Below are 17,716 nucleotides of genomic sequence, written 5' to 3' on the forward strand. Positions count from 1 at the left end.
TTTCATATTGATCGAAAGGAGAAAAAAAGTGGTGTTTCCCCCATTATTTACAAAATTGTTCATAAATTTTAAAAGGCTCATGCTCAGGAAAATTGAAAAGCACATTTCATTTCCCATCCTATTATGCTACAAATTTGAAGGCAGTTATGTCATTTTCATGTTTAGATTTCCTTTTAAAAGGCAGTGCAGTGTCCTTTATCACTTTTAGTGTTCCTTGTTTACAGTTTTCTTCTGTGTGCCAATCCAATTCATATGCTGTACTTGACAAAAGATAACAAGGAATATGCTATGTGCAATACTGGTTGGAATATAACGAAGGACTATGCTCCTGTTAAGTAGGCCTTGCAGCAAAAATTTAACATATTAAATTGTTTATAATAAAAGGATGTTTATTCAAAAATTGGAGGTATCTACCTTTGTATTTTAGAAATTGCATTTATGCAGCAATAAATCAAATGAATATTTGTAAATTAGGATAACCTGTATTATTTGCCGAATAATTTCATATAAGTTTTTACTAGTATCTACTTTCTGGTTGTTCATAATATTTTGAAATACCCTTCTGAAACAAAAAAAAGGCAGTAAAGAACAGACTTTTTTCCTTCAATTCAAGCACATTTCATGCCAACTTTTTTTATAAAAACTAATTTATATGAAATAGATTCTCACGGTTCTATAAGCATACTTTGCCAGATCAATTTATTAACCAATACCCTAGTGACCTGAAAGAGTTAATATGTCTTCCAAAAGTATCTGACTTACTTCCATGGGCTATAAAAAGGATAATTAGTTTGTATAACCCAGTCTAATGGGGGGGGGGTGGAATGGAATTTCTTAAATTGGAAAAGAATATCCAGGCACATATGACTATATGTAGACTTTGGGGTACAAAAAAGAATATTTTTTCTGAGGTACAAGTCTTGTACATTATGGAGAATATATGTTAGTCATCTGTGCATATGCAAAAATTTTATGATGATGATGATGATTGAATATGTTAGACCATCAAATAAAGAAGAAATAATGTTTATGTAAGAAAAAAAATGTTGTGCACAGAGTAGTGACTTAGACAAATATCTAAATTGGTGCAAAATCTTAAATTGAATAAATTCATTTCTGATTATATGTGCTAGACACACTACATCATATGGCAAAATGTTATATCATATATTATATAAAAACAGATTCTGAGCACCTCAGAAATTATAGATTAGAATCACATTTGCTTGGGATAAAAAATAAAGTTTCTAAAAGTATATAACTACATATAGAGAAAGATAATGCAGTATTGCAAAATATTCCATATCTTTACTGATATTCAAACTGGGATATTGGGGTGAGCATCCTATTATGAGGGATAATTTTTTAATTCTTTTAGGACTTCCTTACATGAGAAGTCACAAAAAGTCAAATTTGAAATATTTTAGAAAAATGAAATTAAGATATGTGAAAAATCTATTTAGACCACAATTTTTCTTTAAATGTATTGTACTAGAACCTATGAGAGTAGAAATAAATAACTGTGGATGTTATTCTCTGCAATGTTTTTATCCAGATGAATTTCCTTTCATCAACTAACAATGTAGCACAGTATATAGTAGTGGGCTTGGAGATAGGAAATCAGAACATGAATGTTGCTTCCAAAATGTTTTACCTTGAGTAAGTTATTTAAACTTTGTAAGACCCCATTTCTTTTTGCATATTATAATACAAAAAAGGGCTGGAAATGGAGAAGTAACCTTCCTTCCAATCCTTTGAGACACCTGCCTTTCTGTGCCTCAGTTTTCTTATTGGTAAAATGAGGCTAAAGATGTTTATAATACCTAAATCTCGGACTTGTTCTACTGATCAAATATGATAGGTACATGAAGGAGCATATGAATTTGAAAAATTTACCTGAAAAGTTACCTATTGCTATATGTAAAAATAATTCTACTTGTGCTACTCTGTGGGGAAGGTGTTTGCAGAAGCCTTTAAAGTGAAATATAAATGTAAAGTGTTACATTTTCTACTAGCCTGGAAGATTCTTTGTGGGCAGGAAGTGTATCTTATCTTAATGTTCCTTTTTTATCATTCTATCACTGGCCTAACATATACCTCTGCATCCAGGATTTCCATTAATGAGATCTGCTGTCTCACTAATGCCAATTCTTTACCTCTACAAAAGTGTGGATGGAGGCCTCTCCAAGTCTGTGCAACTCCTGACCATATATTTCTTAAAAATCCTTCCCCTGCTTCTACCTATGAATTAGATCAACCTCTCCTGACACTGTATGAATATCAATGATACACAGGAACTTTTTATCAGTTGCCTCTCTACAGGGCAGCTAGGCAGTATAGTACATAGAGATCCAGGCTTAGAGTCAGGGAGACCCAAATACACATCTGATCTCAGTTGTGTGACCCCGGGCAAGGCACTTAACCCTGTTTTCCTCTGTTTCCTCATCTGTAAAATTAACTAGAGAAGGAAATGGCAAATCACTGCAGCATTTTTGCCAAGAAAACCCTAAATGGGGTTGGGAGTTGAGACCTGACTAAACGCTAACAAGACAAGGTGTAACACTTGATAATTCACTAAAGTTCCCAATATTCTAGCCGATTCTCTTAGATTATAAGTTTCAGAGTAAGTGCTCACCTGAATTCATAGAGGGAGTTCCTTTACCTCTGAGTTCCCCATACCAATAAAATGAATCACATGCCCAGGCCCTGTCCCTATCCCTGTCAACTTATCTAAGGATAACCACGATCAACAAAATAATACAAGCTGAGACAAGGTCCCAAAGCAAAACATTTCTAATTTCAGATATTCATACATGGGAACCTCACTATATTACTTGGAACATCACATTGTGAGACTACTTTTTAGGTTAGACTGCCTTGGTTCTTTTGAAACTAAAATACCAAAAATACCAACCAATTTAGGCTTGACTTTTACAGAGTTACAATAATTTAATACTATTATTATAATTAGTATTCTGATTGTAAAGTAGCATCAAAACTATGTGTCTTCATTTTAATTAGTCTTTCCATTATCAATTGCATAAGTGGAAAAATAACCTGCACACTGGGGCAGAATAATACTTATTCAAGAAAATAGGTTACATTTGGTTACAGCACTACTAATCACATTGGACAGTGTGGTACAGTAGAAAGGATGCTAGATTTAGTATTGGAGGACCTGAGTTCAAATCATGCTTGCCACTTAGAATATATAACCCTGGGTAGGTCACTTGATTGAGATTCTATTTCTTCATAGGGAAAATGAGGGGCATGGAGTTGCACCACCCTTTAATATATTAGGATATAATAAGGATTGATGATACTAATAATTCTTGATTAAATTAAATTGTAACTTTTTACATAAGAATTGAAGTATGAACTAAGAATATAAAGCTAGAGTGGACCTTCGAGGTCTACTCTGCATTTTAAAGATAAGGAAACTGAGGTCCAGAAAGGTGAAGTAATTTGTCCAAGATGATACAAATGCTAAGTTAGAATTCATTAGAATTAGAATTAGCATTAGAATTCAAAACCTCTTATGATGCCAAATTCAGGGTTCTTCCCTTTTTTTCCCCTCTGCCTCTTCCTAAATGATACAAATTATGACTATTAAAATATTAAGGAATTGGGTCCATAAAACCCAATTAAAGAAACACAGAAATGATCCTTCTAATGTAGAACGTGTTGGTGTAACAGATAACTGATTTGCCTTTGACCATGTCAACAGACTTTGATGCCTCTCTGATTTATCAGGCTGTTCTATATTGATGAAGATTCAACACCTCAGTCTCAATGTATAGGTAAAAGGATTTTTTTCCTCCTAATAGGTCACCCCTAAAAGAAAGATAACAGTGGAATCATCTATCAGTGACTTCAGAGGTGTCATACTTACATGTTCAAGAATAGAGAAGGCCAACAAGTATCACAGCCTGCAAGGGCAGCAATCAAAAGCAGAGTGCCTTGCTCAATCTGACTTTAAGCTGCTAACAGCCTTCATTTGGCTAGGGGATCACTCCCAACCTCTCTCAAACCCATTAGTTTCCCTCAATATCAGACTGGAGTTTGTTTTCAAACTCTTAACAGGATCATTGAAAGAAAACAGGAGAAATACTATAAAGAAGCCTCTGGACTCTTTCCAGAGCAGAGTATTTTCTTAGCAATGACTCTGGAATTGGGCCAAAGAGGAAAGTGTTTTTTTTTGCAAATGAACACAGAGCCATATTCAAGTACAAGTTATCATTTAATTTCTTTGTCAACAGCATCAAGATTAAAAATTAAGAAAGCTATTTATTTTAATTGTCATTATCAAAAATATTTTCTAAAAATTGCTCTTTAATCAAGTATCTTATCTCCTTTGATTTGTGGTATGTTTCAGTGGTTTTTGTTTTGCTTTGTTTTATTTAATGAACATAACCATTAATACCTAATTCATTTATTCTGAAGCAAAATTTAGATGATAATAAAGTAATAACTTTATTTGTTGTTGTTCTTAAAGCTCCTGAATCTATTCTGTGTTGACAGTGATTTTAATAGGCTAATGGACTTTCAATATTCTGAACTTGAAGATGATTAAATGTGAGCAATTTTCATACTGCTACATTTAACAAGATGAAATATTCAGTTAGACAAAATGTTATTGGACTATTCTTCCCCATAAAAATATTTCTCGAAAATTCAAGAAGTCTTTCCTCACTTTTATTTTTATACCTTCACAAATCATTATCACAAATTCTACAAAAAAACCCCCTAACCTTCAGTTTGTGTAACACCCCCAAATTTCTTATTTCCTTAAGCTAGAGAATATGACTTTTTTGGGAAATGGTTACATTTTGTGTTTGTTAATGCATGTTTATTTTATCTCTTGCTCTTTCCCCCTTCTCTATAGGAAACAAGTTCCACACTTTGCTTTAAGTAACTGTCCTCCACTCTTTCAAATCCATTCTGAAACCTTCCTCTTCTGCAAAGACTCTTTCAGTTCTAAGGTACTAGGTTGAAATACCAGTTTAGATGGTTAGAGAATATTTTGCCTTGCTTAACTGATAATATTACAATGATTTTCCCTTTACTTACCAAATGGGAAAGCACTCTTCCTACCCAATAAATGCTGATCAGTTTTTAGTTTCCTCATTTATGGGATCTGTGAAAACTTTCTGCCAAATCTAAATCTTTGCTAGGGTAAAGAGGAGAGAAAAATAGTTAAACAAGATTTGACTCTTGCCAAGAAGTTCAAGAAAACTTCTCCACAGGCAAGGAAATCAATGGGTCCTCTCACTCCCAAGTGTATTTCCATCTGAAGTAAATACTAAGTAAAAACCTTGAGAGCTGGAAATGATGGGTCCCATACAAAATTATGGGTAAGTTAAAACTTAATCCTTCTGAAATGTTCAGCATATTTGCTAGGTATTTTTCTAGTTTTGTGTATTGTATGTATGTATATTCATTCATATGTAATTATACACATGTGTTTATTCATACATGTATTCATAAATATGTGTGTATTTCTTGCTCTGGCAGAATCTCATATAGCCAGGGAAAAGTGGTTTGGGGAAGGCCAGAAACACATACCTAGAGGAACATTAGAACGCCCTAGGAATGTGAGGAAGCACCAACATAAAATGAATATTTCTTAGTAGTCTCTGTTTCAGGCATTATTAATTATAATCAACTAAAAAGTAAATAAATAAATTCACACTGAATGGAAAACAAACTGAGGTACTGACCACTAAATATCCAGCAAATGCTTCAAGTAATATAAAATTTTGCTAATTATTACTTAAAAGGTTATTCTATTTCATAAATTATAAAAATATTTAAAATGTGATTATACTATTTCAGTGGGTACTACATAAACTTAACAACTCTCCATTTTAAAGATCTGGCTGAAATAGTTTTATGTAGAAAATGCTGGCTTAATACCCAATTATATTTTGCAGCAACTCTCCTGAAAAGAGGCACAGGTGTAAAGGATACAATGAAGAGTTTATATAACAGGAAGGATGCAAAAAACTGCAATATTTCAGGTCTCGGAATAAAATTGCAAAAAATTCACTATTACTACATATCTTTGGACTTTTGTCACATGTTGTTAATTGCCAGAAAAACCTTAATCTTATTATCTAGTCAAACTAGGAATAAATGTTGAGCCGTTCAATAAAATCTTTAAGTAACTATAACTACCATGTGTTATGTGAGCTTTGATGATGGAATTCAAGACTTTAAGATAGATCTCAAAGGTGCCAACTTTTTCAGTCAATGCTGCATTTGATACCCTGGCATCTAACACCCTTTCTCATCCTTTACTGAAAAGTGCAAAAAATTCTTTCCCAACTTAGTTTTGCTGTTACTATTTGAAAAATGTATTTAAAAAATTTTAAACTTTATATCATTTGACTTTCATGTCAAACATCAGGCAAATTCCACCTGGACACTTAATATCTATGTCAGCAATATTTATTGCGTGCCCTTTGTGTGCAGACCATCATGCACAATGTTCACTTGGATCAATAGTAATTTTGCTTAAGAGAAAGGTCTACAGAATCAGACTCCTTAAAATAAAGAGGCGCCAACATGCTCAAAACCCTGGGATAGCTTAACAACTCTGTTTGATCAAAGGGGTTAAAAAGTGCAAAAGAAAATGAAAAAGGATGCATCTACTCACGTTCACAAGTGTCCCCTTTTTGCTGGTAACCGGCTTTGCAGATACACTTTCCAATAGGCACTAACCATTCTCCTTCTGCACTGCAGTGCATCCTAGGAGAGTTTTCTGCCTCCTCTTCTGCACTGCTGACACATGTCCCTCGGACCTCCACTAGGGAGGAAAACTCTGAGCCAGTCACTGTATCTGGAAAGATAGCTAAGTTCTCAATAATGGACCAGCATTTCTTGTAGTACACCTTGACAGAAACCAAAGCAATGCAAGCCCCAACATCCTGAAAGGCCAGATAGAATCCCTTTCTGGACAAAGGTCCAATCTCTCTCACTTCTGTGTTAAGTTTCATTTTCCTCTCCCCAAGGTCACCCTGGGTAAAACTTTCATCTGCAGCAATAGTGTCTATTTTTACATATAAGTTTTCCCTTATATTCCTGCCAGTGTCGTAGTCTGTTTCATAATAGTACAAATTAAAGGTTTCTTTGCATGTTCCCAGCACTCCAGGAAGACTGTTACAATCCCTCAGGGTGAATTTCAGTTCTACAAAAATTCTTTGTGCATTGCCTTTTGCAATCCAGTTAGTCCGGAGCCAGTTGTTTTGGTTAGGTTCCATGACCTGGCATACCTGGTATGTTCGTATTGGTGTGTAGTTTTCATCCAATCCACTAATTTCTTCCCACTGTAAAATTAACAAAGAGAAATCAGCTGTACTGAAAAATAAAATAGCATGTTTTTATGTAGGAGTACTTACACATCTTTAATGCAGGATTATACATATGGATTTTTCAGAGATATTGCGGCTCCCCTCTCTCCCAAAACAAACAGTGCAATTCATGTTTCAATCTGTGCTTTCTTACGCTACCAAAACAGAATAATTTACATTATAGTTTCTATAAGATATAAATACCTTGTATGCTTTGTATTAAAAGCTCTATTTTGGTCATGTAAAATGTAGGGGAAAAAGCCAGGCAACCATGCCTTTGTTCTATGTTTTAATCTGCAAACTCTCAGAAAAGAGAATTTGTACCTATTAAAATAGCCTAGTACTCATTCTAATATATCATTAAATTCATATATGCTTAAGAAAAAGTTTTTGATGGTTCTGTTAACACATTATGTGTCCATGTGTTCCCTAAACTACCTCTCAAAAAATTGAAAGAAAAGTTAAGAATATCTTGGCATGCATGTACATTTTGTATCTCATTTGGCACATCTGGAGCATCATATTATATGCTTTTTGAAATAAAGGATTAGTAGATTGTAACACATAGAGGATTATTCATTCATTGTTACATTTTGCATGAAATTGCACATAAAGCCCATCTGATCATAAATATGGTTGACTTAGAAGTAAATATTTGGTAATTCATCTTTTATAAATGACTAGTCCTCAAAAGATAATCAAAAGTACATGGCATACCAATAACATTGAATCATGTTCGATGAGATGCCTTGAAAAGAAAGGAAAAAATGAAAAAATTAGACATCTCTTCCGCATTCAAGAATATAAATCTGTGTGCACATATGCATGTATATATGTATATTGTTACATATGTAATATGTTAAATATGTATTTATATGAAGTTTTTGTGTTACTACACAGAAAACTTCAACTCTGATACAATCTCAAAGTTTCTGAAAGTTATTGATTATGAAATGCTGTATGAACTGCCCATTTGTTAACATGTTTATATAACAGCAACTATAGTAAGTCTATAGAGTACAAAGCCATTAAACATAGTTAATCTATTAGAAATATTAATTCTATTTCTGTCAATGCATCATGGAATTAAACTTGGAAGACATTTTCCAGGTCATATAATCGAATTCCTTCATTTTATAAAGGAGGAATTCAAAGTCCAAAGGAGTGAGTAATGTGTAATTTAAAATTCTAAATATGGGTTCTAATCTGTCCCCCCAGTTTTGGGGGGAAACTGACTTAAATCACTGATAAATGAGTTTAGGTTTTTTAAGATCACATGAGTTACAAGCATTATCAATATCAAAGTTTTCTTAATATTATAAATATTATTAACCATTGATGTCAAAAAATTTAGGAATTGTACTTCATATACTTTTAACACTAACACTAATGAGACAATGCAATGGCTGAACCAGGATTCAAATTTGGGTGCTTTGTTTCCATCACATCATATTTCCATGGCACCATTGTGTCTTCCAAAACCAGGGTTAAAAAGAGGATTCCCTCCATTGTTTTTAAAATCTTCAACACTAACCAATGAGATGAGCACCCACCAAGTTTCTGAAACTCTCCCAGGTAATTCAAGGTGAATATCAAGATTGGTTTAAGATAAAATTTCATACCCATACATGGCAGGAACCTAGACATACATTATTTTACCAACTTAAGAAAATGAGATGTTGGACATTATTATTATTATCAAGCTTTTGGTAGTTTTGTAAATATTAAGAGACACTGCTATTGAACATAATAAGGAATTGCACTTCTACAATTTTAATACCAACACTACTGAGATATGTACCACTTGAAGTTAATGGAGCTTCCAAATTTACTATATATTCAAGTTCAAGTCCTCTTTATAAAATTGAAAATGATTATATTTGCTATTATTTTATTGTACATGCCTAAATAGTTTTAAAATGTCCTCAGTTGCAACAAGGTTCACGTTTCTTATCTCCAGCCTTACTCTTCAATGTAATCTAAACTTGCAATTAACTGAAAGTGTGCCTATTCCCGCCTTGATTCAGACAGTTGTTTATCATCTGTTTGGAAGGCACACAGCCAAATGTACCCAAAGTCAGCCACTTGCAGGTGCAGATTTTGGTCTATTAACTAAATGAAATTGAAAAAAGAGAGTGTAAACTACTTAAAATGTAAATAAAAATTGTCTTTAAAGGAAAAGGATTCCCACCACCATTGTTTCCTGAGAGTAACAGAATCCAGGGTGGACTAATAGTCCTAAAAAGTCTGTCTCCTCTTGTCAATTTGATAGTTCCTTTACTAGCTTCCTTTAAAGTTGAATCATTTTCCCCTCTTTCTCTCTGAAAGGCCAATTTTTACATCAATGAAAGTAGTAACTGTTCATTTTAATGGGTGCATTATTCATTCTTTAGGAGTTTCTTTCTTAAGTATACTGACTATGGATCCATCTAGGTCTTTGTAAATAAATGAAGGTCATGAAAATAAAAGTTGTATGCCATTACCTACTATGTTGCATGTACTTCATGGTTTTAAAACTCACTTTTTCAGACCCTGGGGAGAGTTGTTTTAGTTTTGTTGTATGCATCTGTTAATTTTATAAATTCTATTCACAAAATAATTATATTATGATTTTGAGGAGCAGCTTGTTCACTAAAAAACTGAAATCTCTGTTTAATTAAACCATTTCACTTTACCTAAACTGAGTATCTTTAATTCTCTTTTGCTAATATTACCAGAGGCATTCCAAAAGCAAAACATAGAGTTAAATGTTAACTTAGATACTTTGGGTTGATAAGATGGCCATTAGAGCACAAGATAACACTGACAGTCATAATTTATCATTGTGTGGATTACATGGATGATCTACTGCAATCATATATCAGTTTCTTTCTATTCAAAGATAAAAATCCTCCTCTATCTCTATTTGTTTTAATTGATGGATGGTAGAAAATGGCTTGCATCTGTCTTTGGAAAGAAAGGTGTTCCATTTTTAATTTAAATGTCTTCTTACAATATATGTTATTTTACTTATGGAAGGACACTTCACTTTCAAGGAAGTACTGGATTTACAACTTAAGAGTTCACACTGGCCAAAATCTTTCTTTGCTTTTGTTCTTTTATCTTTAAAATGCTTTGACATTAATGCAAAAGCTAGTACTATGAAGGTAGACAACTACAATCTTCTAACTAATCCCTCAAACAATTTAATTTAAGCAAACTGTTAATATTTTAAACAGAGTCTCATTATGCGTGTTCCGACGTCTTAAATCGACTTCCAGTTCATGCAGTATTGATTTTATGATGTTACTTTTAAACTAAAAGACCCTTTTAGAATTTCATTCTTCTCTTTTGCTGGATTTGTTACACTTTTTATATCCTCACTCATACTTCACGCTTTTCTGACTCCAGATTTCTTACTGTGCCAAAGATTAACTTAGAAACAATGGGGTATATTCTCTTCTTTCTGAACCTTCTTCCTCAAGGGATAAAGAATGTGCCCTCTCTCACAATTAAAGTAAGAACCAAAGACATGGCTATTTAAATAACTTTAAATAGGTAGTATATCTTTCTGGATATGTGAAACATAATATGGTCTGCATCTTTGTAGGGTTGTTTTACACTTAAGTATCTTCTCTGAACCTTTGCTGGACATTTTTAATGGAGAAGGAACTTACTATATGATATTCACATGTTTATTCCATGGGAAAAATGAGAAAAAAATTTATGACTAATAACACCAGATGTGACATTATAAGAATTTGGAAAATTCCAAATGATATGCTCTATCAAAAATCATGTGCCAAATATTCAGAATGTTCAGATTTGCTAAAGTTACTTTATAAGTAATTTTGAGTGATGTTGAAAATGTTTCTAAAAAGAAGAAAGTGGATCTCATACTGTTTTAAAGAACTATATACATCCTACCTGGTGATTATACTGCAGAAGAATAAAGCAACTAAAGAATTTAAGTGAGTTTGTGTAGGGAATGTTCCCTGTAATTAATTGGCATTTGCAGTCTGTAACCTGAGGTAGGATTCTTCTTGCAGTAGAAACTCAACAGCCCATGGTTATGGGGAACTTTTCTTTTCCCACTCTGGAGCTAGCTTTAACCAAGCTTTGCCTCCCCACCAACACTCTCTCTTCCCCTCTTTACACCCCCCTCTCTTCCCACAAAAAAAGAAAAAAGCAAGTCAAATTTTTACACTGGTTACAATTCCTGAGGGAAGCTTGGGGTACAACAGATAATTTTAGGTATGTGAGTAAGCTCCCCCTGGGGAAAAAAAATGGGAGTTTTATTCTTTAGATTTTTTTAAAAAGTTTTTAATACACACACATATTACAAGAAGGAACACTCACCCCATTGGGAGGAAAGGAAATCCACTCCAGTTCTGTCTGTTGTGCTTTAGAATCCAGCAGAAGTACTGAAAAAGAAAATGTCTCTTTTGAATGTTACATACGTTATTTTTTAACAAGGTTTTAAAAAATTGTGTGGTTAAAGTGAACAAGAACACTTCACATAGGAATCATTTATGACCTAACCTTATACACGTGTGCCATACACATGTACACAAAACATGCCCAAATGATCACTGTACAAAGCTGCCACAACTATATTTAACTTTCTTTGGAAAAAATATTCATATTGCATCCTGTGATGAAATACAATGTTAGGAATGGTCTTTTCATATCAAAGATCCAAATAACAAAATCAGCAGCAGTAGTACTGTGAACTGGTTTCCATTCTCTACATTTTATGGGCTTTAAAATTACATAGTTAACAATGGACTCATAAAATCAGGAGGCTTTAACATTTTCTGAAATCATATGATGCACTTATACACTGTAAGAAAATTTCAACACATCCCTCAATCCACTTCAATTAATTTGTCATTGTGTCCTGGCACAATTGTTTCCTGAAGACTTTTCAGAAGCTGAGCTAAATTGACAAAATCATTAAGCTTTTTTTAAATAAAATTATCTTCACTGTTTTTGAAAAATTAGTCATACATTTGAATGGCTTAGAAGTTTTGCTAACGCAATTGTTCAGAATGTTCTTTATTTGTGAAATTTCAAAATACTACCTTGCTTTTTAAAAATGGGAATTATCTAGTCATGAAAAACATATACCTAATTATAATTTTATACTACATTTGACAATTGTGATTATTGGCTAATTTTTAGTATAAATTATTATAAATAGTATTAGAATGTATGTTAATCACAATTTAATTCAAACAGTTATAAAGGGATAGATATATAAATGATAAATACATAGAAAGACAGATTAGATATGACAGAAAATAGACAGTAATACAGAAGGATACAGAAGAAATATTAGATATACCTAGACTTTAATTTTGACATTTATTGATTTTCTTTTTCATTTTAGGAGAAATAACCTCCCTATTGTTTATTAAAGTTTGTTTAAATGTGATTTTTCACTTTTTAAAAAAGTGTTCTTAGGAGTACCAAATCACTTTTTAAAACAAATGCAACTTTTCTTCAAGAAGCAATGAAGATTATTTTAAAAAGAAAGAAAACTAAGTTTAACATCTACTTCAGTAAAAATATAAGATTTAAAAAGGCATTTTATTCATGTTTTAATAGTAGAGTAATATGGACTTTTTCAAGTGAGTTTAGTTCTGCACTATTATTAGGTGATGTTAAAAGAAATGTGTCGATTTTGGAAAGCAAGGGAAACACATTGAGAAAAGAGAAACATAATTGGCTGTTTAACCCTTTAAAGCAAGCCAGTCCTCCCTTGCATATCTATTAACCATCCCTTCTCAGATCTACTTTGATACAAGAATTCTCTGATTTTCAGGGAGACCTTAAAAGCAAGCACCTTGTGCACATGCACTTTGAATGTTTCTGGTCCTTCTAAATAGAATTTGAAGTTTATTTAAAACATGTAGACACATTTTTACCAATTGTAAGCTGAGGATTGATAGTTTTTAAAAACTCGGCTTTTTAAAAATGGATTTTATTTTTATCCATTGCATTTCAATACGAAGGCGGTAAAATCATGCAAGATTTCTAGGTATTCTGCTTTTGAGATAAACTTTGGGGGGCTTTAACTAAGGCACAACAACTTAAGTTCAAAATCACACAACTCGTTCACTTCTTTTCTTGGAAGACAGCTATGTAGCACTTTCGATCATTTTCAAGTCTTTTTTGTTACATTCCAGAACATTGTTGCAATTCAAAAACTGAAAGGGGAGCATGAAATTAAAAAAAAATCTATTTAACCATAAACATACAAATCAGCTGGGAATCTTAATCAGAATCAGTTCTAAAGTGATCAATCTATCTACCCCTGCTATTCCACTCCCCAGCTCAGTTCTTAGCGCCCGGTTTCTCGGCCCACTCAGAATAAAGAGTGCCAGCCTCACCCCAAGCCACGCACAGAACCTGCCGCCCACTCGGCTTGGGAAGTGGCGGGGGAGGGGGGGGAGCGCACAGGAACTCGATGCCCCGGGACTCACACAGTGCTTGCTCGGTTTGGGGAGAGCAGGGAGGTGTGCTCGGTATGGGGCGCGGCAGCACACTCAAGGAGACTAGAGAGCGGTTTGGGATTGGGAAGCAGACACTGTCTGCCCCGGTCCTAAAAGAGCAGGCTCCGTAGGCAGGCGGGGGACAAGCTGCAATTGTCCCGCGGCATCCTCGGAGTTCCCAAGACTGTAACGACTCCGGGAAGGGAGGAAGGGGATACTGGGGCGGGTTATGAACGCCGTTAAGTCTGGCTTGGGGATCAGAGGTCTAGTTAGTGGCGTGAGCAAAGGGCTTCTGGGAGGAAAGGGCGTCCTCTCCCTACGGTGACGGAGGGGGAGGGTCGGGGGGACTCGAAGCCTGAGCTGGGGCGGGGTGGGGGGGGGCGTCGGCAGGGAAGCTGAAAGCTTTGGGGAAGTGTCTTCATTGAGTGAATGGCACAGGCAGAGTTTGCCGAGAAACAGCTGCATTTCGCCTCCAAGCGTCAGACCCAGAATTTTCAATCTCAATCTCTCTCTCTCTCTCTCTCTCTCTCTCTCTCTCTCTCTCTCTCTCTCTCTCTCTCTCTCTCTCTCTCTCTCTCTCTCCCTCCCTCCCTCCCTCCCTCTCTCCCTCCCCCTACACACACACACACACACACACACACACACACACACACACACACACACACACACTGCTCTCCAGGGTAAAGAGGAGAAAATACCCTCATCCCTGCCCCGCTGTCCCCTTGCCCTTAACTCCTCAGGGTGACCGAGTGGGAGGAAGGAGCACCTGCGTAATAGGTTTTCCAACTCTGGCCCTTTGGGGAGGAAGGCGTTCAGGGACCACCTCAGGCTCGATCGTTTATTATTATTACCTATTTATAGCCCGCACGGTGGGAATCTTGTCACTTTAGGATCAAAGCTCTCCCTTCACAGGAATCTCTCACCTTTTCCACCCCCCCCCAAAAAAAACCACCCCCCCCCCTGCATTCTGGACTGAAATAGCTTTGGAATTTAAAATAAGAAACCTCTCTATGTATCTTGGGGGGTAGGGGGAAATGAAGGGGAGCGGAATAAAACCAGGATTTTTGGCTACAGGAACCTCTCCCCCTAGTGATAGATATTTATAGCTCAAACTCCTGTTGGAAGTGTGTGTGCCTGTGCGCCTGAGTACCTTTTAGCCTTCTGTGCAAACTTTTCCTCCCCATCCCGTTATTTCAATACAAAGGGTATAAAGTGCAGCGAATGAATCTGTAAATGCTCATTTTAAAGAGAACGTGTTGTCCTTTTAAAATTGTGGTTTCTGTCTTCAACAGTTTTGCGCTTTTAGAAGCATATGACTGCTTAGCTGCGGGTTAGGGTCCCTTTTGCTTAATGAATTCTTCTTTAACACAGGTTGCAGATTACTAAATTGGGATAGGGTGTGGGGGTATCAGGCTATGGATGGAGCTGAGGGGATGGGAAAGGTTGGTAAATTCTTGGAGATAATGGAGAGTAAAGAATCATTTAAGTTTTTATATATTTAGTGAAACACTGTCAATCTCACGTTTAATGATTTCTCTGCAGTCTCTAGAAAGCAGGTTTTCTTTAGAGATACACATTGTACCTTCACACACTCACACATACACACGCACAAGCACAACCACCACCCCTAATCTGGCTTTTGTCTTTACTTTAAATGCATTTTCTAATTTCAGTTATATAAATGCTTTTAAATCCTTTGAAGGTGAACTTTGGAAATTGCCCCCTAGAAAAGAATGAGATGTGATAGTGCTTAGAAGCAAAGCATTTTAATTGACAGTTTTCCCCCCAGCTCCAACTACAGGCACAGAAAGGTATTTTATCTACTGTCAATGGTTCAAAGAAGGGGAAAAATATAACCACACACAGACGTAGCTGGCTGGCTAAATGAGACCATCTCTTTGCATTGATAGAAACAGACATCGAGGCCCAGGTCACTTAGACTGGTTTGATTACTGACTGCTTGAACTCCAGAATTAGGTGGGGGCGGGGGAAGGGGAAAAATCTGGGCTGTTGATTTTTCATGGATCACTCAATTTAAAACTATGCAAGCTTACCTAGAACCCCATCCATCCCACCTGACATCATGAGTTTTTTAAAAAGGGGAAGGGAAGATAACATATATTTTTTGCCCAAGCGTTGGGTTTGTAACGCCACTGTATGTGAATGGAGATGTACGTTTGGCGTGGCGTCTGAGTGTGCCGCCTCGTCTCTCTATGCACTACTTCACCTTTTCAGTGTTATTGTTCCATCTCGGTTGCTGTGTGCCAACAGCAGGGGCCTGGGCAACAACCTGAATCGGCAGTGAAGACTTTATTAGGGGCCCGATCTTGATTATTTTACAGAAGTCTTCATAGACCTCTGGGAAACGACCGGACCCCACGAACTCAGCAGCGGTTTGGCTAAAACACTAGGGGCTGCGCGCCCAAGTCCCCAACCAAACTCTGGCTGCAGCTTCCACTGCCGAGCACACACACACACACACACACACACACACACACACACACACACACACACAGCCATGCAAACCGTCGACCCTCCCCAGGGTGTTAACACACCAGCTTGCTCAAAAAGACTCCTTTCCGATCTTTCCCAGTCGCACGCGGGTGCCCTCAGATCGTGCAAGCCACAAAACCCCATCCCAATCTCTTAGGCTCAGCCCGTGGCGCAGGGATGGATGGAGGACGCTCCGAGTGATCCCGTTCGCCTCGCTACAGCCTGAAGCGCTTACAGGGGTGGAAGGGGATTGGGACCGGGTAGGAGCGAGAGAGTATTTGCGGCATGCAGCTTGTTACTAATCCTACAAACGAAGCATTTCGCACTGAGGATACAGCTAAATAGATAGCTAAGTCAGAACAAACTTTGCTTTCCCTATCGCCTTACCTTCTTTCGCAGCCTGTGCCTCCCCCGTGTGTGCAAAGCGGAGCAGCCAGATGTAGCATAAAATAATCCAAGAAGGGTACCGAGTTTGAAAAACCATGGTGCATGAGCAGGTTTGAGGGTTTATCTTAATTATCTCAAAAGGGATCTGCTTTAAATGCGGTTTGTTCGGAAGTGGGTTTGGGTTCGCTTTTAGCATCAATTCCTCTTCGCAGTCCCAGGCCCGTTCCTCCGGATTGGGTTTTTGTTGGATTTTTCTTCCCTTCTTTTCCTTTTTTTTTTCTTCCCCCCCTTCAATTCGTTCGCACCGTATTTGCTGTCTGCAAGTCTCCGACTGCAGACCGGCCGCTCGCTCCACACTCCAATAATATCAATTAGGGGGAAAGGGGCGGGGATTCCAGGCCGAGAAGCAACGCGTCAGTCTAAGAGACTGGCAGCAGGAGCCGGCCTCCCAGATGCTGATTCCCAGAGCCAGTGGGCGGATCTCAAGGAAGGAGGCTGCCCAGGCCGTGGAGGAGGGGTCGGAAGCGCAGACCAATTGGAGAAGAGTGGAGTCAGGTTGCTGCTGGTAGAGGATTCCCCTCAGGTTCTGAGCTCTGCGCGATCTAGTTGTATATAGGGAAAGGAAAGCTCAGAGTTGGGAGAGGAGGCCAGCAGTGCTGCTGCTGGCTTTCTGCTTTTAGGAATCTGGGCTTTCTCCTAAATAATAATAATAATAAAAAGTAAAGATAGTGCTCTAGACACAGATATTCACTGACATTCATATACGTCTCTATGATTTAGTAACCAAAGGCGAAAGAGCCAGGATTCCTTCTAAAGAGTCAGTCTCCTAAGCGGTCAAAATCGCTGTACCTTTAAGCGAACTGGCTTTTATTTTAGGAGACTGATATTCAAAACTCTGTGCGTGGTAACTTTGTTAATCACCTTTCACCGAAGTATTTGGGCTTCTCTTCTTTTATCCCTGCAGCTGCTTGTTTCCCTCCTCATTTTAGGGGCACCACCCACCACCCT

General features: G+C 36.7%; 1 protein-coding gene across 8 annotated transcripts in view; it reads right to left on the bottom strand.

Moving 5' to 3' along the window:
* EPHA7 (EPH receptor A7) overlaps positions 1-17,057 on the bottom strand; it is a 219,322-nt gene extending 202,265 nt beyond the window's left edge. For all 8 annotated transcript variants that reach the window (XM_044002118.1, XM_044002117.1, XM_044002116.1 and 5 more), the window contains exons 1-3: positions 16,709-17,057; positions 11,691-11,755; positions 6,659-7,328 (exon numbers count right to left, since the gene is read on the bottom strand). In XM_044002118.1, coding sequence (XP_043858053.1) covers positions 6,659-7,328; positions 11,691-11,755; positions 16,709-16,904 — 931 coding nt within the window. In that variant the 5' untranslated portion in view covers positions 16,905-17,057. The remainder of the gene's footprint in view (positions 1-6,658; positions 7,329-11,690; positions 11,756-16,708) is intronic.
* Positions 17,058-17,716: the final 659 nt, after the last annotated feature.

The sequence above is a fragment of the Dromiciops gliroides genome, chromosome 4 (assembly GCF_019393635.1).
Source record: "Dromiciops gliroides isolate mDroGli1 chromosome 4, mDroGli1.pri, whole genome shotgun sequence".
Taxonomy (NCBI): domain Eukaryota; kingdom Metazoa; phylum Chordata; class Mammalia; order Microbiotheria; family Microbiotheriidae; genus Dromiciops; species Dromiciops gliroides.